Genomic DNA, 26,201 nt, shown 5'->3' on the forward strand with positions numbered 1-26,201 from the left:
TAAATAATCGCGTCTAGACCAGACAATCCAGTGATTGACATCATGAGCATCGATCCGCGCATTTGGGATACGCTGACATGCATTAACCAAGTCAGCAAGTCTGACCAACCGATCCCGTTAGTAACCTCTTACGACAAGCATGGGTTGCTGACGACCTATTCTAACCCGGATCTTCATGGGTCCCTTATATCTGAGGTCCATGTTGAACTTCGCCATATGTTTTAATCAAGATTGATAATAGTACATAGTTCATAAGAGCCGGGGGCACGGCTGGCCCAGTCGTCTAAGCCGCCGCGATTCGCTGTGCAGAGTTGCGTCGCTTGGACACGCCGGAAACCTATGATTGTGGGTTCGAATCCCGGTTCGCCACGATTATGTTTCTAGGTTTGTCAGCACCATACCCGTGCTCGTGGGTTTCACCATAGTGGTAAACGTCTGACACATTAGCTGACACGCCGCGATATAACTGAAATACTGTTAAAAGCGGCGTTAAACCCAACTCACTCACTCACTCATAAGGGCCATACAAATTGATAAACTGTTCATTCAATACTATAATTCAAATTACCAAGCACCGTTTCCATTGATTATGAATTGTGTACGCTGTATTATATAACAGTTACTTACCATTGATATATATATATATATATATGAAAAGGTATATACATCAATATATCAATATATATATCAATATATATATATATCATATATATATATATATATATATATAAGTATCAATCTTTGCATATTTCAAGACAGCATGTCTTGTAATTATAAAGAAACATAATTCTCACTTGAGAGCTTCTTTTGGGATCAATGTATAAATAATGTATAACATCTCGCCACGACGTAAGGCATAAACTCACTCACTCACTGTTTGGGAATCACAAATATAGTAAGTTGGTGTTTCCTATGAGCAGAGGGGGGTATGCTAGAAGGGGGTATAACAAGAAGAAGATACCACCGTTGTCAGATTTCTATGATGTTTGAAGACAGCCCTGTACATATCAATGGGAACATGTTTTATTAGATGACCAGCACTAAAAATGAATTGAACATGCATGGAATGATATCGTAAACGGTATATCCACTTGTACATGTATGAATGGCCGTGCCACCATGTCTCCCCAGTTCTCACACACAATAGGGCATGCATATACCAGCTACGGCACGGTGACGAATAAACCTTTCCACCTTTGATCGGGTGTTTCCACCTTTGATTTGAACAGAACTTGCCTATTGATACCAGAATGAGTTTATTGCTTACAGACCATAAGGCACACAGGTAGGTAATTCGCATTTGTAAATAAACAACCTTTGGTATGCAATGAATTGGACAAGGAGCCCCAGACAATGAACTCTCCTGTACGGTTGGGTAAAGGTTAGTTGTATCCATCTCGTCCCCCATTCGCTTGAGACAACCCGTGAGGAATATATGCTCCATAAAACTATGCCTCCACATGTACGCAAAGCTTTATATTTGATGTCTTTTGTCAACATGATTGCTGCCTTCACAGGACATGGCGTCCTTACAAACGTGTATACTTTTGTCATTTATACAGAAAATAAAACATGACTAAATAGTTCAAACAACATTCCACATTATTTGAAATATTTTTATTAATAATTCATAAATATAAGTTTCGTTAATAAAACCTTATGTCCCCATGACAATATATTCGCAAATGAGTTCGTTTGTTGCTGCCAATGTTAGAAGATTGTTTTGTCGTCGGTAAGCTCTTGGAATGTCGGAAACCTTCCCACTACCAACACCACGCCACGCCACGCCACGCCACACATCACGTCATCACCACACAACACTACACCACATCGCCACGCCACGCCACGCCACGCCACGCCACACCACACCACACCACACCACACCACACCACACCACACCACACGCACAAACGCCATCCACACTTCCATCACATCAGGAATTTTGCCTACAGTTGCGAGTACCGTATCCAGAACATTCGCCCTTGTAACCAAAATAAACGAATAACGGACACTGTATGCTCCTTTCGTGACATGGTGAATCACATTCATTTTGGACGGTACAATTTTCAGGGCAATCGTCATCAATAACAGAATTTCGGATTACAGAATCATGAGTATCATGTAATAACTAGTGATTCGTGTAGACGTTCCCAACAGTAATCTCCACAATGCTGTGGATCTGAAATGACGGTGTCCGGTAGACTACACCTTACTGTTTACAGAGAATAATCGACAAGAAGCGGGAAATCCGGAGTGACGGTGTCCGGACCATCAAACTGCGCTGAATAGAAACAGTAATTGTTCAGAATCGGACTTTCGAACTTCACTGTAAATAAACAGTAATTGTAACTGAAGCGGACTGTCAAACTTCACTGTAAATAAACAGTAATTGTTCAGAAGCGGAAACATCAAACTTCACAGTAATAAGACAGTAATTGTTACTGAAGCGGACTTTCAAACTTCACTTTATTCTGACAGTAATTGTTCAGAAGCAGACTTTCAAACTTCACTGTAAATATACAGTAAGTGTTCAGAAGTGGGCATACAAACTTCACTGTACATAAACAGTAATTGTTCAGAAGTGGGCATACAAATTTCACTGTAAATAAACAGTAATTGTTCAGAAGCTGACATACAAACTTCACTGTAATTAGACAGTAATTGTTCAGAACCGGACTATCAAACTTCACTGTAAATAAACAGTAATTGTTCAGAAGCGGACTATCAAACTTCACTGTAAATAAACAGTAATTGTTCAGAAGCGGAATATCAAACTTCACCGTAATTAGACAGTAATTGTTACTGAAGTGGACTATCAAATTTCACTGTAAATAAACAGTAATTGTTCAGAAGCTGACATACAAACTTCACTGTAACTAGACAGTAATTGTTCAGAAGCGGACTATCAAACTTCACTGTAAATAAACAGTAATTGTTCAGGAGCGGACTATCAAACTTCACTGTAGTTAGACAGTAATTGTTACTGAAGCGGACTATCAAACTTCACTGTAAATAAACAGTAGTTGTTACTGAAGCGGTTCATAAATGTTTCCTGTATATAGACAGTAACTGTTCCCAAGCGGACTTTCAAACTTCACTGTAAATAAACAGTAATTGTTACTGAAGCGGTTCATAAATGTTTCCTGTATATAGACAGTAATTGTTCAGAACCGGACTTTCAAACTTCACTGTAAATAAACAGTAATTGTTCAGAAGCGGTTCATAAATGTTTCCTGTATATAGACAGTAATTGTTCAGAACCGGACTTTCAAACTTCACTGTAAATAAACAGTAATTGTTCAGAAGCGGACTTTCAAACTTCACTGTATATAAACAGTAATTGCTCAGAAGCGAATATCAAACTTCACTGTAAATAAACAGTAATTGTTACTGAATCAATTGTTACGGTGTCCGGTAGATTACACCTTACTGTTTACAGAGAATAATCGTCAAGAAGCGGGAAATCAGGAATGACGGTGTCCGGACCATCAAACTTCACTGAATAGAAACAGTAATTGTTCAGAAGCGGACTATCAAACTTCACTGTAAATAAACAGTAATTGTTTAGACGCGGTCGATAAATGTTTACTGTATATAGACAGTAACTGTTCCCAAACTGACTTTCAATCTTCACTTTAACTAAACAATAATTGTTCAGAAGGGGACTTTCAAACTTCACTGTATATAAACAGTAATTGCTCAGAAGCGGACTATCAAAGTGCACTGTATATAGACATTAATCATCCAGAAGAGAGAACTCCTGATTGACGGGGGCCAAACTAAAGAGGTTTTCACTAAAATTCACAACACATTACAACAGCATGCTCACACTAAAGATCTTAAAACATACAGGTGCGACATGCACGTGTTACTTTTCACGCATCTTTCGTCAAGTTCAAAGCCTAGAGTGCTTCCATGTTTCACAAATATACGTCATCAAGACTTGCGTGGCCCTATCAGAAGATCTAGGGTCTTCGTCTTGCGTTAAACCTACCCAGCAGTTTATTAGCCGTGACAGAGTACCGCAGGTGAGGGCATATAAGATCGTTTCTAAACTCTGGGTAAATAGTCAGTCAAGTATCCGAGGTTTTAAGTCAACAAAAGATCGAGCGGTTTTAACAGAACACAGTATCCCGAGTGTGTTCTTATTGTGCAGGCATTTCATGCGAGAGAAGATAGCGTAAGGGTGAAAGCAATCTGTTTGTAGGTCATTCTGATGGTGAAAGGTTAAGGCGAGGTACACAAAGATATATTGTAGGAACTCAAGACGAGCATAGGGTTGCCTAACCTATATTTTCATATTTAAATGATAATGGATAGACATGCACTCAACGAACCAATGAATAATAAGAGAGGAAATGACAGACGCTCAATGAAGGCCTGCATCCTGAATACATTTTCCGTTGCATTGAAACGTTTTCATATTTTGTTCTGTTCGTGGTTGTTCGAATAGTTGTTACAGCGCATTATACGACGAAAATATTTCCCCTTTATTGCGACATGGGAAATATTCGTATCATGTGGCTGCAGAGATAGATGAACGAAATGATCTCAACAGATGCAACTGATCCTTAACGTTCACAGAATGTGGGGGGCACGTCTACGGCGCCGCGAGTCGCAGTGCAGAGTTGCGTCCCTTGGGCATGTCAGAAACCTATGATTGTGGGTTCGAATCCCGGTTCGCCCCGATTGTTTCTAGGTTTGTCAGCACCATACCCGTGCTCGTGGGTTTCACCGAAGTGGTAAACGTCTGAGACCTGCTTCACTGCTTTCGTCCCACATTCAGTTGACACGCCGTGATGTAACTGTAATACTGTTAAAAGCGGCGTTACACCCAACTCATTCACTCACTTACAGAGTGTGACAGTAAATTGTTTTGTGAACACTGCGACACGGAAATAATCTGTTCCGAGTTTCATTAGTATGTACATGAATGTAGAATTAATGTATTCACTCTGTTTCCTGTTATTATCTAAAACATATTTTATCAATGAGTTTACTAGTATTCAACGCGTGTTCACTGTTTATGAAACCAGGATCACATTTCTAACAGAATCAAACACAGGTGATATCGATATATCTCAGATTTATGTTCAGATACTAAAAACGAAATCAGATAAAGGAAAACCACATTGGGTAACGAGAAAAAATACACAATAATCGTTTCATGCACGGAGATCAAATGAAATGCATAACATCCTTTAACTTGCGACTCATTCAACGCAGTATGAGACGCCTCGATTGAAACTTAGGATAACTGTGTCAATATGACGTGTACATGTCCACGCAACACAGTTGCTTTGTGATAGCTTTCAACAATAACATAGTCGCATTGAAATTATATTCGATGCATTTAACCAGCTGGTGACACTTCTCACGACAACCACCCAGGCGGTGAGAGTGTATGAACACATATCCTTCCCACTGCCTTCTAAAAAAGGGTGGAAAAACCACAGTGACTGCTATATCTCAACAAGGGAACCTGTACGAATAACACCCGTCGACTCCAATCTGTCGAGAGCTATGGCAGTCTTATCGGGAGTTACCTCCCTTTGGAGAGCCACGCTCAGGTCATGTGACTGAATAGCGGCTTGTACTAAGCAGACGAGATTTAGCCCATCTGTTAAACCGCACTATACTCCAGCGTTCAGTCTACGAAGGAGTGTGTTGGAGTGTATACATTTCGTAAACCGGGCTTTGAGAAGCCAGCGGAAGACCATGCTGGAATCATAGCGGTGTCAAGGGTTATTTGTTTAAGGAGAGAGCGTTTGTGTGGGTACCCACGTCAACTTTCACCGACAGTATGGAAAGTATACAGGAACTCGAGAATTTACTTCGATTAAAAGATGACAAGATCCGAGAGTTGCAAAGGCTGGTGGAGGATAAAGAGGACAAGATACAAGCCTTGAGGAGCAAATTAGACAAATTTCAGTCAATATTACCCCAGACATCAATAATTGGGGGTCCACGAAAACAGAGAGCCCAGGGTATTAGTGCTGAACCCCAGGCTCTGCGATCTATCCAAGACTTAGCCAAACAATCCTTCAAGAAGCATTCAAAGACAAACAGGTGAGTGATATAAACAACGGATGTGGTGTGGTGTAAATGCTGGTATTGTTCAGGACAGATGTTTCTGATTGCTATCGACATGTTATTAACCTGATATTGACATGCAAGATTTATGATATTGCCAATGTTGACATGTACACTTATTGCTAGTGACATCGATGCTGATTTTTGTTTACATACATGACGATAAACAACACATGCATTGTAATAGACACATGTTTATTTTTGAGAAACCGGTGTCAATGTCGTCTGTGCTTGTTGACAGCTGTGACCGCATAGTCCACCTTATACTCATACATACGGAAGTATTGATCAGTATTTGTAAACATGTGCTCTCAAAGACACCTGTACCATAACGGCACTAACGTTCACCCAGATTTCGTTGTCAGTGGAAAATCCCTGAATCTAATACCACGGTGTATGTACAACATGTATGGAAAGTTCATAAGTCTTTTTTCCTCGAGGTGTTATCACGCAACCAACGCTATCACTGGGTAATTTATCATAGGAGCTATCACTGAAGCGACCACACTGCCTCGGGCTGTAGTACGACTTGACGCAGTGCTTACACATCTCGGCAGAATAAGCCCTATTTTCCATAAACAATTCGCTATGAGAGGGATATTGTTTTGCACATGTAAGCTTATCTTACTTCTGAACAATGATGAGTGGGCATCTGAAATGTCTCAAACGTCTCTACTTGACAAACGATTAATAAATATAAATAAAGTAACTTTAGTCGATCCTAACATAGATTGGGTGCACACGTGTTTTGTTCGACTACAAGGAGACGTATTGTTTTCAAAACATAGCCTGAATGCATCTCACTTGTCAAACGCCGTATTGTTTATAGGCTAAATGTTCTTCGTACCTACTATCGTTAGTTAACCGTGAATGATCATTCGGACGATTAAGCATATTATGTAGCCATTCTTACTCGATTGTACACCATGTATTTGACATTTGACGATGATTTTTTTCTCTTGGTTAGATTTGAATCTACTTACGATGTGTAGAATAGTACGTCGGAGGTACGACAAATGTACCTTTTCAATAAGAGCCGACTGGCGAACAACGTGGCCTCTCGATCCCTGCCTTTCGTAAACATAAACATCACTACACATTGTATATACTCTGGTAAACAATTGTTATTTTCGGACCAGGTTGGTGAATTCCAATTTCCTCGTGTAGCGTCTAGGTGCCACAATTACTCATTATGTATGTAATGTATACAGTGACCTTGTGCAGGAACAACACCGCTGAGCGAGCGAGTGACATCTCGCACATTTCAAATGTGTTTCATTAAATATGGGTCACTCTATGCGTCTCCACAGGCTATAAGGGGTTATGTGCAAATGTACATTTCAAACGCGAGTCTCTTTATGCATTTTGGTCATGAAATGAAGCATTCCAGGCAAATGTATAATCTTGATTTTATGATGTGTGATATGTCTGATTCGTGAAACATATGGCAACATATGTCGAAATATCATATTTCAACAAGATAGAATACGTTTGTGTTGTGATTTAGTTGGTTGCGCCAACACGGGCCCAACACGGAAGTAGACCTACTCGGTAGTCGTGCTGAAATCAATGACCTGTCAATCACAAACCGTATCGTCTTTTATCACTTTCAAAATAGTTTTAATAGATATTGGCATGTATGACTTTTATCCGACTATTTGCTGGTCCTATTTCAAATAGTTAGTATGTCCACAAGTATATTTCATCCCATTATATTAATCTCCTGTTTAAATTTATTTTAAGTGTCGCTACCTACTTACAGCATATCACCTAACAGGACACGCCGCACCGGAAAATCCGCTTTTGTCTACTTTACCATTCAAGTTAGCAATGTAGAGTCACTCTCTTATTTGCATTACGTGAGCAGATATTTGTTATGATTATATGGTAAGGGCTGTGTCGCTTATACTTATTTCAATGAGTTACAATTTAATGTCACATCAGCATTATTATTATATATATATATTGTGTCCCATTACATGGCACATACAGGTAACTGTAAAGTATACATAATCATTTACATAATTATTGCCTGTCATACCTTCAAATGAACATGGACATTAATTCCCTACCGTAATGTATACGCTTCCAAATGTATTACACAACAAACTTAAAGTTTCCAATACATCCCTACCTTGGGGGTATAATTAAGGAGAAGCTAATGTGACCACTGTCCAGATAACCTTCAGGAGAATTATAGGAGCCTGTAGGGTACCCCCGGGATCGGGGGATCACTCGAGTGACCTGTGCGTTTCGCTTGACCTGTCTTTCCGCTTTGCTGAACATGGTGACTGTTTGCGGAAATGCTTCATCACTTTTTCTCTGGCATACGCACCTTTCATTTTGACATGGTTACGTGGATTTATGCTGGGCGTTATATCGGCGGTTATGCATGACGCCGTATAGCGGGACTGTGACGTTTCACGTTTGTTTTTGCTTCAGCTATGTGAGAAGCTTAACCCATATTGGAAATTGTATCCATGTTCAAAGTACATAAAACATCGACATTTTGAAACTAAAATCGTCAGGTTGAGATTACCCTATATTTGTTATCGTGTTCGTCGTGCAATTATGACAGGTGTTTTCTCGGGGCCTGGGGGTAAAGGGAACGGCGTTGTCGTACATGAGTGGAGCCACAGTGCTTTCATGCCGACACTAAGCTGACACTACAGTTGACCAACAAACCAACTCATGATATGACAACCAGATTATTTTTATAACTTTCACAACACATTTCAGAGAGAGAAATACGCACTTTGCGACGTCCTCAAATCGTGCACTTTGCAATGGCCTTGAACGTCTGACCGTTAACAAACGTGAAAACATTCAGATTAACGGTGATTGTAGGCAATGACCCTTGCATAAGTAAACGTTAGTATTATACGTATTGTACACACTGTTACAATTGATTTGTTGTTTAATGTGATAAGTCGTCGAGCCTTTTAACAAAGACATAAGTATAGCGGTAGATTTGGTGTGTTTGCGTGGATATTCTTCTCGACTATGTTGACTTTTAAACACTAGACATTTGTATAGGATATATGTTCTCTTAGATGTAGTTCGTGCAATATATGTTGCCACTTAGCATAGATGTCTATATAGACGTATATACCTGGTGACACCTTGTCTGGTAGTCCTGCACCATGACCGTGGAATATATTTATTTTATGAACAAATAATAATCTAGAAATGCATACAAAAGCAAGTCTAGCCAGCTCAAGCTAGCTCTATTCCACATAGGGAATTTTTTTATTTTTAGAGTCAAGAAGGATATTGTGTAATATAAGATTTCAGAGACTAAATGTTAGTCTACTTGTCTGGTAACACTACAACCTATGGAAACATGCTAACATATTTGAAAGTCACCTTCGAAAGTAAAGCTATCATGAACCGAAGTTTAACTAAGAAATCGAAATAAGACATTTCGAGGAAAATGGGTGGCTATTCTTGTAAATAATCGTGGCATTTATATTCCATAGGTAAGTATACGTTTTCAGAAACGTACAGTACATAACAGTGATATACTTCCATAACGATAAGATTGCAAGACAAATTGGGGCAATACGCCTACAGCCATGTCTGAAATCTTATCAGTCCAGTGAGAGAAGTACACCGGAGACATGCATGCCGTTACTTCCCATGGCCCCTTGTGTGCGTTTGTTGATAAGTAAATCCTACACCGAAATTGAATTAATTACGAAGCTGTATATTTCAAATCGATTTCAGTATGCGACAGCAAATATATTTGCCGTGGTTGAAGATGATTTATGACTTTGATTGAAAAGAAATACAAGAGAAAGTCATTAATATGGATATATTACATTTTCGATTATTATTTACCGTACATAGTTTGTGAATGTCGGCGTTTAAACTTTGATTTGTTGTCCATGCACAAGCTAATGAATTAACGTGTGTCTTTGTTACCTGTTAAGTATCTCCCTGTTTTATGACGTGGTCAGTTACTATACGAACAATAGACCAGTGAGTTGGGAATCATGCTGTAGTTTCTACTCGCCAGGATCTGTAGTTATTTTTCACTCTTAATGTTTCCTTGGCGATATAGTTTGTACACTTTAGTAGATTGTAAATAGCAATAAAGTTCGGGTTTCATGCATCACGACAAATAAGCCTTCACAATTACCACCAACTATTACAGCCTCCAGCCTCCACATTTGTCTCGCTTAGTCGCGAATCGTGTCAAGTTCTGGAGGACGAAAATGTCAACAGACGGAGAATACTAATTGTCTCCTCAAATTATGTCTAGGTTGTCAACAGGTAACCCTTTGATCAAGTACATGGTCGGTTCGATGTACCCTCATTCCCCACCACTGAGCGTGACACAGCGGTTCTGATGAAACACCTGTATATTCAGGGTGTTTACTGACTGTAATAGATAGCGTCTAGTAGCTTACCTTTCTTTGAAGGTATAACTGATAGCATCAGAGAGACAATTTTTACTCGAATCACTTGCTTGACTTTTATTGTCACATTGTACATGTATGGGGTCGTTTGTCTCTCCTAGGCTATCAAGGACGTATCGTTCGTTTATTTATGTTAAACTTTATAACTGTATACTAAAGGAACATGAATAGTTTGTATGTCAGGCTTCAGTAAGAGCGAGCTCATGTCTTTCTTGAGGTGTGATATATTTTATGACAGAATATTGTAATCTCGTTATGTCTACATCGATGGGAACGGGTTTTTAACTTTGAGCTAACTGATCGGTATGCTTCTTTCATATATATGCAGTTGAGATGCAGTGATCAAGGTATTATGAGATAATTAACCGTATGATGTGAGATGTGCGTATTTTGTTCAGGTAATTTGTTCAGGTAACTATACCAGAGACAACTGTGTCAGGTTATACACCCTCTACATCTCCTTTAAGGTCTCAGTTGAACTTTGACACTGTATCCGCATTCTGAATAACTCAAAGACAGAATAATCTTTCCCATACGCACAAACACCAATGTGACCACATAACTTCTACCTCCTTTGCCATGTCAATTGTATGCCAGTTTCCACATCACGAGCAATATGTACGCAGTATGTGATTTTAAATCACACGTACGTAGTAAGCTAAACATGCATCCTAAACACAATGCATCACATCACGCAAGGAAACTGTAAATCTAACGCCCTGCTTCTTGTTGTCATTATCTTCTCACTCCTCCATGTTGAGAATCCCATCAAGACTCTCCGCACCATGATCAGCGATCACAAGTCACATTAACGGCTTGCCACTCATCCAAACCAGCTGAGGTTAATTCTACATTGCCAGGCTAATATACACGTAATCCCTCTTGCTCACAAAGTCAGGGCGGTACTCGTACGCGTGTTGTCTTTCTCTGCCTTAGATGTTCTCTCTCCAGCATCTATTAAGTCCTCTCTGTACGTGAAGGCAATCTCAATCTCATTCTGTCAACATATTTCTGCCTGAAATGTATACACGCTGCCGATACCGTCAGGGAGAGATTACCTTGAAAGCTAAACGATAGCAGTTATTGAAACCATATGTCTCCGGAATATGCAGTGGTACATAGCAACCGGCGAATGTACAATGACATATATGATGCAATGAGACAATTAACTTGTTTATCTATATACCTCCGTCATCTTAGGTATGTATGTATGTATGTATGTATGTATGTATGTATGTATGTATGTGTGTGTGTGTGTGTGTGTGTGTGTGTGTGTGTGTGTGTGTGTGTGTGTGTGTATGTATGTATGTATGTATGTATGTATGTATGTATGTAAGTATGTATGTGTGTGCGCGTGTGTGTATGTAAGTATGTATGTACGTAAGTACGTACGCACGCACGCACGCACGCACGCCTTTCCAAATTGCGTTAAGAGCACCGAGTTAAATTGTCGTACAAATACTGCTGATAGTTTGAAGACTTTCATGTATAATGATGAATTACAATAACACGTTGAAATGAAAAGCGCACTATTAGGTATAGCAGATGTTCACTTTCATAATAACATCCTGCACGCGATATTCTAGGACAACGCTTTCAACCTTGTTAATATGATTTGATTACTGATTCTAATTTAATGCTGCGATCAATCAAAACATTATCGCCGATAGCGGGTTTTCCATACATCTTGTGATATGTCGTATGAAGCCTGACCTGCATTTGTGCTTGCTGGAAAAGAAAATCTGGATATAAAATAGAATTACGTGTCATTCAAGCTTGCGCTCCTTACACGTCAAAAACCTATGTGACAGACAGGATATGTCAAGCCAGCTCCGGGGTTGAAATGTCGTTTGCATAAAGATTATTTTCTTCTAACCTTCCTGATCAGCGCTGTATACATGCTAAACTCATCTTCCCGGGGCAAGGGAGTTAACTGATTGTGAGAGTCTAGTTTCCAACCTCGCCGAACTTGGTGCACGTGCTCTGCAAATCCTACAATCCGACAGTCGCCATGTTGTTTATCAAACGGATGTTGATCTCGTTACGCGACTTTGATTGGACTATGCATAGACTCGTTAGTCCAGTCCAAAATATAACTCCATAATTCCAACCTAGTTCGGCAAGTGGGGAAACTGGACTTTTGTGGTCAGTTAACTCCCTTGCCTAGGGAAGATAGTTAAAGTAGACATCATATCACAATAAAAATATATATCGCCTTGGGCCTACCAGACACTAATAACCGTGTTACTATTTAGCGAAAATACGTTTTACCGTGTTACTATTTAGCGAAAATTCGTTTTTGTTTCAGTTTTGAGTGCAATGTTTGTTTTAACGGATGACTGGATCTTATCCCTAAAGAAGTATTCCTTTCCTTATCATCGCCGTACTGTGTCTCTGTGGTATATTGATCTTACGTTGCTGAACATCAGACCTATCTCAGATTAGTCAATTGTCTGATATCTGAGGTGTAAAAAATTGGCTACCCTATAAGTCTATTCGAAATCGGAAATATGTTCAACAGCTTTAGCCTCTTAATCTTGCCATCTGTGTCGATATGGGTGGCGAGTATAGGAAAGTGTAATTGCAGATGTATTGCTTAAAATCAAGTGTCAGGCAATAAAGTATTGCAATAAATGCTTCCTTATTTATGCAAATTATGTGAATGGCAGGTGCTACCGACCGGACATGCTTACCCTTTTCGCGAACACCTGGTGTCATCACTGATTTTCGGTGGTCCATTCATATAATTTTCACAGCTATTTTGCCCTTTGCGCCAAGTGGAAGCTGTTTCGGTGGATAACCCAGACTGGTCGTTCTCTTGCAAGATCGTTTTATATAATATTGTCTAAAGAAACACAGGGTATTTTGTTATATATACGTTCTGATTCACAGACGGAAACAAATATCCGATGGTACTTAAAGAAAAACAGGACACCTTCCCTTGTTAAATCATTCTTTCGTGTTTGGAATATGACCTTGAACGGAAATTTATGTTATGTCATGAAGCGACAGGCAGTTCCAAGAAAGCTGCAGATTCCAACGGACTTGTATTGACATACTAGCAGCCTATCTCCGACAGGCACCAGGGGGTCCTATGGATTGTCAGAACAAGTATTTTGTCACCTCCCTTGCGACGCCCTAGAGAACCCCGTCATCCCGATATCTCACTACAACAGTGTCCCCTGTCGTCTCCGAAATGTTGGGAATGTTTAATCAGAGAGATAAACAAGTGGACAAGTGTGAAATTCTCTATCAATAAGTCAACAATAGATATGTGCAAACTTGATATTATATAGTTCTCTTTATCACAAACCTTAAATGTAATGTAGATAGATAAGCTTACTTTCAGGTCCTAGGTGTGCTTAGACTGCGTGTATAATCAATATTATATTATTTTCCAGCAAGCAGTGACCATGTTGATAATTGGGAGTTTGTTGAATTAGCAAAGGGATTGTCTACGTGATAGGATGTGTCTCTTATGATTTGCTCCTGTTAGCCCGTGGCTAGTAGTCTAGTGGCATAGTCCAATTTCAAACCTTTCGTCAAGAGTGTCGACATTTAGTTTGCTATACGCGTGACAAATGAATTAGATTATGATATTAGAGATTGACGATACTTGTCTAGATATAGAACACTATAAAGCTCTATCTGATGTCTCGACTCTGCACCTAAGCGATGTATGTATGTTTGTAATTGCTTGCATTTCCTTTGATACTGACGTATGCCAGAGAATACGTACACATATGAATGGTATCATGTAATGTTGATGTAAGGCGTGGGGGAAAATCTTGATAGCTCGATGACATTCAGAACGTGAACGCGAGAAAATAATCATCTTGTTTAAATAAAAGGCTTTTTTAATTCGTAAATTAAAAACTTGTTTAACTGTTTTATATATCAAGTACGAATTTAATTACTATTATGAAGGGGTACGGTTGATCCAGTCGTCGACCGCGCCACAATTCATAACGAAGAGTTGCGTCCCTTATCGTGCATGAAACCTAATATTGTGGGTTCGAATCCCAGTTCGCCCTGATTATGTTAGTTCGTTGTTTCCCTCGTTGGTTTCCTTATGTAGCGGCCAGCATTACGTTAGGAATTCTCCAAAGCAAGCTGAAGTAACTGAACTACTGTTCGAAATGGCATCGAACATAAAAAACCCACTCACTTTTTTTTTATTTAGAATAAAGGTATATTTCCATAGATTCGAGTTCATGAACTGTTACAGTATTCTTGAGAATGGCGGATGTAGTATTGTTAGGGTGGTGTGTGTATTTACTTGGTGGGGTGGAGGGCTGTCGGATAGCGTACAGGTTGAAACGCACAGGGACCCCTGAAGGTCCGGGTTGGAATAGGTCTTCAGCAACCCATGCTTGCCGTAAAATGCGACTGTTTGTCGTAAGAGGCGACTAACAGGATCGGGTGGTCAGGCTCGCTGACTTGGTTTATGCATGTCATGGTACCCCCATTGCGTAGATCGATGCTTGTGATGTCAATCACTGAATTGTCTGCTCCAGCCGCGATTATTTACAGACCGCCGTTGATGCATGTTATCGTATCCAAATTGCGTAGATCGATGCTCATAATGTCAACCACTGAATTGTCTGGTCCAGGCTCGATTATTAACAGACCGCCGTCATATAGCTGGAATATTGCTGAGTGCGACGTTAAACAACAAACATACAAACAATGATATCCTCACCCCGTGTGTGGGCAGCACCGCCCAAGCAGCACTGGGTTCATTGTGAGCACCTGTTGAAATTCCCGAAACGACAAGGAAATTAGTTACCTGTTCATACGGGAAGGTCACACATTATCCTACACAGCAGCATGTCACATTTACATTCCTACCATTGTGAATACAGAAGCGAAAGGAAATGGAGTTGTAATGATCGAATTTCGGCTCATTGTACATATATACCTGTTGGACACAACCCCTTGAAGACAACCAGTATGTCGGTTAATGTTCGTTGCCGCAGGGAAGGATATTTTCCGCCTTGGATTTCCATAATCACGTTTCATTGTGTTTGTATTTGATATTTCCAAATCCAAATTCTCAAATTAAACAAGGATTTATACGTACACAGGTTTGACTTATGCTGTCAGCCTTGTAAGCGATTCGTCGTTAGGAAGAGGTTATGAAGAGACTGAATAGTTCAAGATAAATGAAGCGTGCAGTGGATTAAAGATTATTCAGTTTTCCTATGAATGTCAATTGTTATGTTATTATTCCTATGTAAATGTTGTGATCTAGCATGGTATGTAAGTAATGTTTATCTTTTGCTATTAAGAAGCTTATAACAATTGGATAAGTGGTAAGCTTATATTTGTGATCTTCTCAAAGTTCGTTATGTTTGTTTGTTGTTCAACGCCGCACTCTGCAATATCCGAGCTATATAACAGCAGTCTGTAAATAATCGAGTCTGCACCAGACAGTCCAGTTATTGGCATCATAAGCATCGATCCACGCAATGGGGATACCATGACATGCATCACCCAAGTCAGCGAGCCTGACCACCCGATCCTGTTAGTCGCCTCTTACGACAAACATAGTCGCCCTTTACGACAAGCATGGGTTGCTGTAGCCATTTACTGCACGGGTAGTTCGTTAAGTGACCAATTACGGACTGTACCGTTACCTGCTAGTAGTCGTCACAGATACATGCAACATTGTATCTTAAAACAATATTATATACGTCTGAGCATTCGTCAATAGGTATCTTTTAATGGTATCATTGGTGCTACATTCACTGACACAGTGCAAAGTAGTATGCATTTATCACACTTATTTCGTACTGGGTATTTATAGATGAGAATGTGTAGCAGCGGTACCTGTTAAAGAGTGGGGTTAATTTAGACTGTATGAGTGCGCATGGTTTTACCAATACCACGGCGGGAACACCGGACGGGCTTCACACATTGCACCCATGTTGGTTGGTTGGTTTGTTGTTTTCGCCACACTCAGCAATATTCCAGCTATATGACGGCGGTCTGTAAATAATCGAGTCTGGACCAGACAATCCAGTGATTGATATCATGAGCATCGATCCACGCAATTGGGATCGATGACATGTATCAACCAAGTCAGCGACCCTGACCACCCAAACCCGTTAGTCGCCTTTTACGACAAGCATAGTCGCATTTTACGGCAAGCATGGGTTGCTGAAGACCTATTCTACCCCGGAATCTTCACAGGTCTGCACCCATGTGGGTAATCAAACCCGTCTTCGGCGTGACGAGCAAACACTTTAACCACCAGGCTACCCCACCTTATAGTTTGTGTGACGGTGTTAGAGGGAGTACATACACTTGGCTTATTCAATCAGTGGTTCGTGCACGTTAATAACGACAAACACTCTCGCAGAATCTCGCATACATTCCTTTTAGCATTAAGCTTTGATCATACGGTATGGTTGTTGGCGAGTAACGTCGTTAGTAACGAAGAATAGATGGAAAGCCTTGAAGATGATAGATGCCGACTATGAGGAACCACCGGTAGTCGGTGGATGACATACATGTGATATGTTCATCGATCCTCCGCCCAACTGCACTGCGATATCGCATAGCTGTGTGCGCAACAGGTTACTGATGTCTGTTCAAACGGTTATGATACTTTCCTGAAGCCTTGCTTCATGATGTTATGGTCAGTGTGACGTTAAGTATATAGAGCCGACTTCTTGTGTGTCGGTGTCGGTGTGACGGTGTCGGTGTGTCGGTGTTTATACTGTGGCATATTACATGTCGTTGTAGACCCGTGAAGATTCCGGGTAGAATAGGTCTTCAGCAACCCATGCTTGCCGTAAAAGGTGACCATGCTTGTCGTAAAAGGCGACTAACGGGATCGGGATCGGGTGGTCAGGCTCGCTAACTTTGTTGATGCATGTCATCGATCCCAATTGCGTGGATCGATGCTCATGGTGTAAATCACTGGATTGTCTGGTCCAGACTCGATTATTTTACAGACCGCCGTCATATAGCTGGAATATTGCTGAGTGCGGCGTTAAACAACAAACGAACAAAACAAACATGTCGTTATCATGGTTATGTCATGCAGAAACCTTTGGTAGTGTAAAAAGGTGAGATGAGAATGGATGTAACATTCACCCGAATATGTAACAGCGTAGAAAAGTAGCATTCACACTTGAGCACACAATTACGTAGTTTTGATGTCTTTCAAACGAACATTTATTTTCACACAAAATGTACACACGCGAGTTTATAGTTATAATGTTACATTTCCAACCTGAATGAAATCTCCCCACTGTCCAGTATAGAACTGTTATGCAATTAACAACTAGATGGATATCACTTGGCCATAAGAGCGCTGTTACATAAATCATGTCGTGTTTGTCTTTGACACATGCTTATAGGTGTCTTACAGTTATGCAATAGGAAATCTTGTATCCCAAATCAACGTCAATTTACTGGAGTGGCACTCATGGCTATTATACTGCTTGAAGCTATTGCCAATAAAGCATATCTCAGACAGGTCGATGTTAATTGACATGGATAAATAGCCTCTGGCCACTCATTGACAGCTTGGCCAGTTGTCCTGACCCTTGATAGTTCATGAAGAGGAACCTAGAATGCATTTTGCTTCATAAAAGAAGGGAAATCGATATTGATATTGACATTGGGGCATATCCAAGATGTTACTTAAAGTGATATGGCACCTCCTTCACTGTATCCATCATTTCAGGAGCGGACACAGGGGTGGGAAGTGGGTGCTAAGTGATATATATTGATGTGTTCCTAACAAACACCATACACACACACTAACACACACACATCCTTCAAAAAGGGATGTATCCCCTCCTTGGATATATATATATATATATATATATATATATATATATATATATATATATATATATATATATATATATATATATATATATATATATATATATATAATAATAATAAAATAATAAAGTCCACGTTAGTCCATCATCTTCTTTATATCAGTTTCATACATAGTACTCATGACAGCTCTTCAGTGTAACTGACAATGACATATGTATAACTCTCCATGATCATATACATATGTTTCTTAGCAGTTTAAGATATTTTAATGTTAATGATTAATCCCATTGGTTTTACTGTACATGTGCATCATGTATCCGCTTGTATCCGATTTTCAGTGATCCATTCCTGTATGTTTCACTGCTATTTTGTCTTTTACGCTCAAAGTACTCTTTTTTCGGATAATCGAGACTGGTCGTTCGCTGGAGTTGACGTTTTATTTTTTACATGCACATTATAAGAGTGAGTGAGTATGGTTTTACGCCGCTTCTAGCAATATTCCAGCAATATCACGGCGGGGGACACCAGAAATGGGCTTCACACATTGTACCCATGTCGGGATTCGAACCCGGGTCTTCGGCGTGACGAGCGAACGCTTTAACCACTAGACTACCCGACCGCCCCGCACATTATAAGAAAATCGTAGGGGCGTTCGTACTTGTATTCATCCAAAACGGTGACCAACCAGTCCCCATATATTTTTTAGGCAGCTGATCTAAGAAAACACCATCAGCCTTTACCCAAGTATCAGGTGTCGTCATTACATGGATGAACCCCTTGGTACAAAATCGTTGTACAGTCAACGTTATCCTGAGCGTCATTTAATGTGTTTCATCAACGTACGTTTATGATGTTATTACGTATATATAATACAATTACCTGATACGTAGTATGCACGAACCCAGGTTAAATGATATATTAGATTATATAATGTTTCAAGGTGTCTCTTTCAGTCAAGTAGTGATATGTATACACTTCAAGTTATGACATAATATAACACCAGGCAGTCGCTTCATGTCTTAATCCTTATAGTCTTTTCAAGTTCCACATGTGCAACAGACAAGTTTAATGGCACTTGCAAAGATATGTAATTTCTAGGTCCTGACAGATAAAATTGATAAAACTGCCAATCCCTTAACGTAATATTCCTAAAAATAATTTCTAAACATCTTGCGCCAAAACACCATGCCAGATATTTTAACTTCATTTGAAATCGTAGCTGTGTTTTATGTTGATAGCAGCATGTGTTTCTTAACTCATTTATAACGTAATGCCCACAACATAAATCACCCCAAGACGTGAATATTACTGATGTTAACCCACATCCAGCTGTTACGCATATAAATACAGCAATGTGTTGTCAATAAAACAAACTGTATCTTTATTGCCGCACACCGACTGCAAGCTAACACGAAATAAATAACAGATAGTGCAAGGTGCATTTGAAAGTAACAGATATTGCTGTAGTAATGGCCTCTGTCGTGTTCTGGGATGGACGTACTTTCCGTCAAAAACAGATAACAGGTTTGGGCTTTGTTTTGTTTTGTTTGACATGTATTGTACTGGGTGTTAACTCAGTTATATGGATTTAGGTCAGATTGAGGAGAGGTTCTCATATGTCCACATGATGTTCATTTCTACTGCTGTCGCTGTTTGTTGTATGATTATTCCATAGTCCTCACTTCTGTATAACTCTCCATGATCATGTGGTGTACAGAACATGGAATACTATTCCATGGTATCTATCAACACATGCAGACCCTGTTTGGAGTCAGAGCACATGTGTTCCTGGATATTTGTTTTTTGCGTTGAAAGTACTCGTTTTGTGGGGATTGGATGGCTGAAATAGCTGTCGAGGCGAGCCTTGCTCCAAGGCTGTACTGAATGTTAAGTCCACGAGTGTACAGTAGTTCTTTTCTTTAATAGGCAAAGTCATGTCGTTGCCTAATGTACATTCAAGAGCTACCTGTTGCTGACAAATATTTATATATACTGAATAAACAGATATAGAACAATGTGGCAGAAGCGGAGAGTTCTAAGGAAGCCAGTCTCTTATAGGGGAAAACTTGTTCTTATTGTTGATATAATCTAGAAATTCTGATTTAAACTAATACTGTTTGCCTTCGAGACTTGTGCAAGTCTACACTGCCCCCCGACTATGGCCTACTCTGTTCTCTGACACATGCATGAATAAGGCATTTATGAGCTGTTGATGTGTACACGAGTGTCATGGCCATAGTGCCACTGACTCGGGATTAGTCATGCGCTTTCACTTGATCCTGCTCTTAATGATGAAACACGCCTCCTCAATTTAATAAGCGTATCGCATTGTTGCTATCGAGAAGCAAACTATGTGGTTAAGGAGCAGTGTACGTGGTTGGCCTGCTTGGTCTGATCCTACATAAAGTCTTCTATAGTAATACTGGTTAATTCAAATCGGAGTCATGTTGTTTCCTAATGTACATTCAAGAGCTACCTGTTGCTGACAAATATTTATGTATACTTAATGGACAGATATAGTACAATATGTCAATGTAACGTTTGCTCAATGTGCGTACTCGTTGACCTAACAGGTGATATTAATTTCAAGAACAAGCTCACATGATATACTAATGTACATTAACAATAAGGTTAAAGGGTTTTCTGCTTAATACGATCATTTAAGAGAATTGTGTTTCGTTCATAAATACAACTATGCAAATGTTGAAGGCAGCGACCTTTGTTAACACTGTCTCGTTTCGAACGTGCTTGCATGAATTGGGGACATCGTATGGATGCATACGTGCGGCATGTACGTGTAGACGGAAGTAACTTAACGTTGCTTTATGCAGAGATTTCTTTTGGATATGGAAAGGGTTTTGTCGCTTTATTTAGTTTCTGTTTTACAACAGTTAATACACATTGAGCTAAAACGACATGAGTAGAATACTTGTGTTGTAAATAGGAAGATTGCCAAGCGGGCATTTTTCATGACCCCAATCCCCACGTGAACACGACGCAACAAAATGAAGAAAAATGGTATACTTTTTTACAATCTTTTGCAAAAAACGTTTCCTCATCGAGATTACTGTACAGTGGACAATAAGCAATGCGTACCCACTATCAGTTTCCACATGCATGCCATAAAACTGTCTCAACTCTTACCGTAAGATCCTGAGTTTTATCACAAAACGATATGAACACAGAACATTTACAACACCGAGAGGATCAGTTGCAGGTACTATGTCATTGTAGGCCATTAAAGATGCACATTGCGCCAGCGTTACGATTCCACCAATTGTTATGGCAGATGTGTCGTTTCAGATGAACACGCCCTTGTACGTGGGAATGGGAACTGTGTGCTGATATTTATTCATCAATTATGCCTCCCCCACAGATAGATATTGGCCGGTATGAGATTTGTTACACCCTTGCTAAAAGCTTGTCTTGAAAGTACATAATAAGTCCATTTGCATGTCTACTGGCAAGGGAACAATCTTACAAGTCGTGATAATTCCTATTACAGTTGGTTTGGCAGACTGACATCTAGTCTCTTAAATAAAAATATTTTACAGAAACGGTACAGTTGTTAAAACACACTTCAATAAACTATAATAAAAAGGAGCCCAGTGACTCCTCGTTTTCAATAACTTAAGTAATATAGACTTGCCAACTATATTGACTTGACTTGCATAGGTTGCACTGGATATATTTCTTTTAAGGTAAACGTGACACATGATTAGCTTGGGTGTAGTAAATTACCCATTCGATTGCTGGTATGGAGAAATCGAAGTGTAACATTCCTGTTAGAGGAGCAAACATATGACAATAGGATTTCATCAACTGGGTGGATGATAATGAATGTATGCGAAACATCTTAAATACTGGATACAATATAAGCATTCCTAGAGATTGCATTGGCTAGCAATATTTGGACATCAATTTGCGTCAAGGTTGCCTCCATGGCCGTTGTCCTCCAGGCTCCACATGATGTAAAGCGCCCCACGACTCGGCAAACCATCTTCTACACTATCAGACTATTCAATCCTGGCCTTTTAATCAAATCTGTATGTTGTTTCTAGCTCGAATTCACGTGTCACTGCATATTCCTTTCTGCATCATATCCCACCCCTCTCGCGTTGTTAAACTCGCCACAAACACAATGCCACGAATAGACGACATTAAGTGCAGCTAAGTGTATACGTTTAAGGGTACCTATTTAGGTACATTTACTTGATAGGCTAGTTTATCAACGTTACCCGATGTGACAATACATTCAAGAATCCAGTCACACGTACCAAGTTGTTCACAAAAATCACAACCAAACACATTACCTTGTTTCCTGATCCGTGAACATCCGGGTAAGATTGGTCTTCAGCAACCCATGCGACAACTATGCTTGTCGTAAGAGGCGACGAACGGGAAGGGTGGTTAGGCTCGCTGACATGGTTGATGCATGTCGTTGCGTAGAACGATGCTCACGGTGTCAATCGTTGAATTGTCTGGTCCAGACTCGATTATTTACAGACCACCGTCATGTATTTGGAATGTTGATACTTTATGTATCGTTATGTATATCAACTAAGCTTTTGAAAATGTGTGAAGAACTACTTCATACAAGTGTCATTGTCTTCAGATCGAGTTCATTTATCTGGTGAGCCAAAGTACCCCCTACAATGATTCAACATCTGGAACCTTCGTTTACCATTAATTACCAGAAAATTGCATTCACAGACCGATACCGGAGCTCCAAGTTACCAATCACGACTCTATTAGTGTACACACTGGAACAGTGACCACCACGTTTGAATTGTTATTGGTAATCCCAACACATCGCCTTTAGTTGTCAAGGTATTTCTTGGGGCAATATACAACTATTAACCGGACATGTAGAAGGGTGGAAGGCGCTATGGAGACGGTCGTTTAGGTAAACTGGGTCGGTGTGCTCGTTCCCAGTGTCAAAACGTCATCGTTTATCACATGGGGATTGTTGACGTCTGTCGACACCATTAGGCGGTGTGATGAATTGTGTCGTGACGATGAGTGTTTATTGATTTTGTATTTTGTAATTTTGGCAAAGTGCATTTCTGAAAGAATCAAACGCTTTATAGAAACCGCGTTGATAAGGTATGAAAGATGAATTTGCATGGTTGTGAAACACTTATATTCCACTTTGCATACCGAAAATTGTGCTCTTGGTTAGACATTGATTGATAGCGATCGCTTTCAATGTGATATGTTATGAAGGATTTTCTCATAAAACGATATCGAAAAACATGCCTTGTGTCATTGATTGACTAGGTACATCGCCACAGGATTAACTATAGAAAATTGATCGCACGTCTTTAACACATTTGTGCCCAGTTTTAATATACTGATTAAGTGGTCAAATTGTCCAAATACGATAATTGATCTAAATCTAATATTACTCCAAATGTACGACTTATTTGTGAAAATATATATCCGACTTACCAAAATGATCTAAATGTTTTCCCTAATCTGAATTCAATACCTCGATCTAAGAGTCAAAATTGCAGGTCAGGTCCAGTGTGTGTAAACATATTCCAGCCTGTCTCTCGTTAATCAGGGTTTGGTACGCGAGTTAGATGCTGAACACATAGACCAGTTTGCAAAAACGGTACATGCTATCATTTCTTATCATGCCTGTGATTTCCCCTCCACTGTGATATTTGGCCATTATCATTGTGACCTGTCCCTCGGCGGCTATGCCTGGGTGGTGTGGGATGCGAGTCAGGGACTGAGGTGAACAGTAGACTAAAGTATGAGACAAGATAACCTTCTGTACAAGGCAGATAGCTAATGATGTTTTCCAGTAGGCTCTGTATGGGTAAACTAATCCTCATTATGATATCATTGTACTTTGTGTGGTCCTTGCAGGATTTTCCTGGATCATAATTCTGAAGATGCATTAATGACTATACTTATGTATTAAAATTATAAATATAGATATGAGCTAGTTCATAACCAAAGACTGCCACGAACTGTATACGAGAGCTGTGGTAATCTAGAGGTTTAACGAGGATAAGGCAATGGCAAATTGGCAAGTTTGAATGAGGTCGGTCTATTACCATATTGTTTACTGATTTTCTCCACTTTTGTTATGTATGTTAAGAAACTGCCAGGCCAAAGAAAGTATGCACTTGAAAAAATAATGTTTCAATAGAATTACACCTTTTGTAAAAACGTTACTAGGCTGAAAACACGGCAAACGTAAGGTCCAAAACACATTTAATTAACCCGTATTTAATATATCACCATCGAATAACCATTTCTTGTTTGTTTCAGTTTTAGACACCATCAAACATGGGTGTATATTATCCTTTGCCTGGCAATGTATTATATCAGTTAATGATTATCCTAAATACACGGAGACAATGCCTCTGTTCACACATGGCACATGGCACTTATTACACCTTTACTTATAATGGATCATACGATTCTCAACATTATGAGACGCCATTGCACCTTGTGACATGACAACGTTTTAAATGAGAGTCTCTTACAATTCTCCTCAATGGCTTAATGTTATAGACCTGATAAACGTAGAAGTTCACAATGCAAATGCGAATTCGACACCCTTGACTTGTAATATGATACAAACTGGAGGAATACAAATGAAAGGAAACAGAGATTTATTAAGCTGGGTATGTGAGGACATATTAAGTCAATGCGATAAGCAGACATGTAGTTTCCTTGTAACTGTTGACAGTTGTCCCAGGCGAGATTTAAGAGAGCCGGAAATACCGCTTATGTTCTCAACGAAAGTGAATTATGGTTTATGTTATTTACTAAGTATATAAGTATCTCTTTTGGAATATGTTTATCTAGGTGTTATGGCTCTGCATCGAATGAAGCGAATTTCAATTGCTTGTTAAAGCTACAGATTTATTGAATTGAACTATTAATGCTGCTTTGAGGAAGATGGTAGTGTCAGAGAGAGTTTATTGGCTTATTGTTTGTCACGTTGACATACATTTGTCTGTTGAGAGACCAACGAGTTAATGGTCTTGGGTGGGGGCCTGGGACTGCTGTAGAATCGAAACATATTTGCGGTGACTGATTCAAGACATTGTTTGCTTCAACATATTTGTTTTGGTAAGGCTTTCGACAGTGACCCCTGCTATGAGTTTTTTTTCAAATCCTAACACCTGGGCCCTATTCCACAATACGTCATAGGATCCGTGAAGATCCGGGTTAGAATAGGTCAAGAAGAGGCGACTATGCTTGTCGTAAGAGACGACTTACGGGATCGGGTGAATTGACAGGTGTTAACGGTGATATCACCATCACACATATCACGGCAATCAGGGACTGTGGTTGATAGTGTGCACAACATGTTCGCAAGAGTTGGTGACAATCTAACCAAGTACTTTTTGCACTCAACAATGGCCATGATTACCTGATCAAGATCGCCATCTAAATCTGTTCTGGAGAAGGCCAGAAATGATATTACGTATACTAACAAGCAACTAATATTATACATCCGAATTCATTTGGGAAATACCTTTGTCATCGTTTGACGTACTATGGACGTATATGACAGTTACTGAGATTGATTAACATTTGACGATGTCATGTTTCATACGTACAACCAATGTCAATACTTGAGACGGTATCAGTTTGATGAATAAGTCATATGTCACTGCTCCTTGAGTAACTGTTTTTGGCGTGTCTATCAACCCTCACTTCGGGCTACATACATGCTCGACCCTAGACTTGCACAAGTCTCTAAGGAAATAGTTATTAGCATAAATCATTATTTCCCGATTACATAAATAACACGAACAAGTGGTCCCTATTGGAGACTGGCCGCTCATCTAGACTTGCCTATTATGATGATAAAATTACCACACATCCATAGGCTTATCTTTCAGTACAGACTTG

At 39.7% G+C, this 26,201-nt stretch overlaps 1 protein-coding gene across 1 annotated transcript in view; it reads left to right on the forward strand.

The window, feature by feature from the left end:
• Positions 1 to 5,573: 5,573 nt before the first annotated feature.
• Positions 5,574 to 26,201, forward strand: part of LOC124132484 (cGMP-dependent protein kinase 1-like) — a 120,185-nt gene continuing 99,557 nt past the window's right edge. Inside the window, exon 1 of the mRNA XM_046496397.2 lies at positions 5,574 to 6,069. Coding sequence (XP_046352353.2) covers positions 5,804 to 6,069 — 266 coding nt within the window. The 5' untranslated portion in view covers positions 5,574 to 5,803. The remainder of the gene's footprint in view (positions 6,070 to 26,201) is intronic.

The sequence above is a fragment of the Haliotis rufescens genome, unplaced genomic scaffold (genome assembly GCF_023055435.1).
Source record: "Haliotis rufescens isolate VD_foot unplaced genomic scaffold, xgHalRufe1.0.p SCAF_11, whole genome shotgun sequence".
Lineage (NCBI taxonomy): Eukaryota > Metazoa > Mollusca > Gastropoda > Lepetellida > Haliotidae > Haliotis > Haliotis rufescens.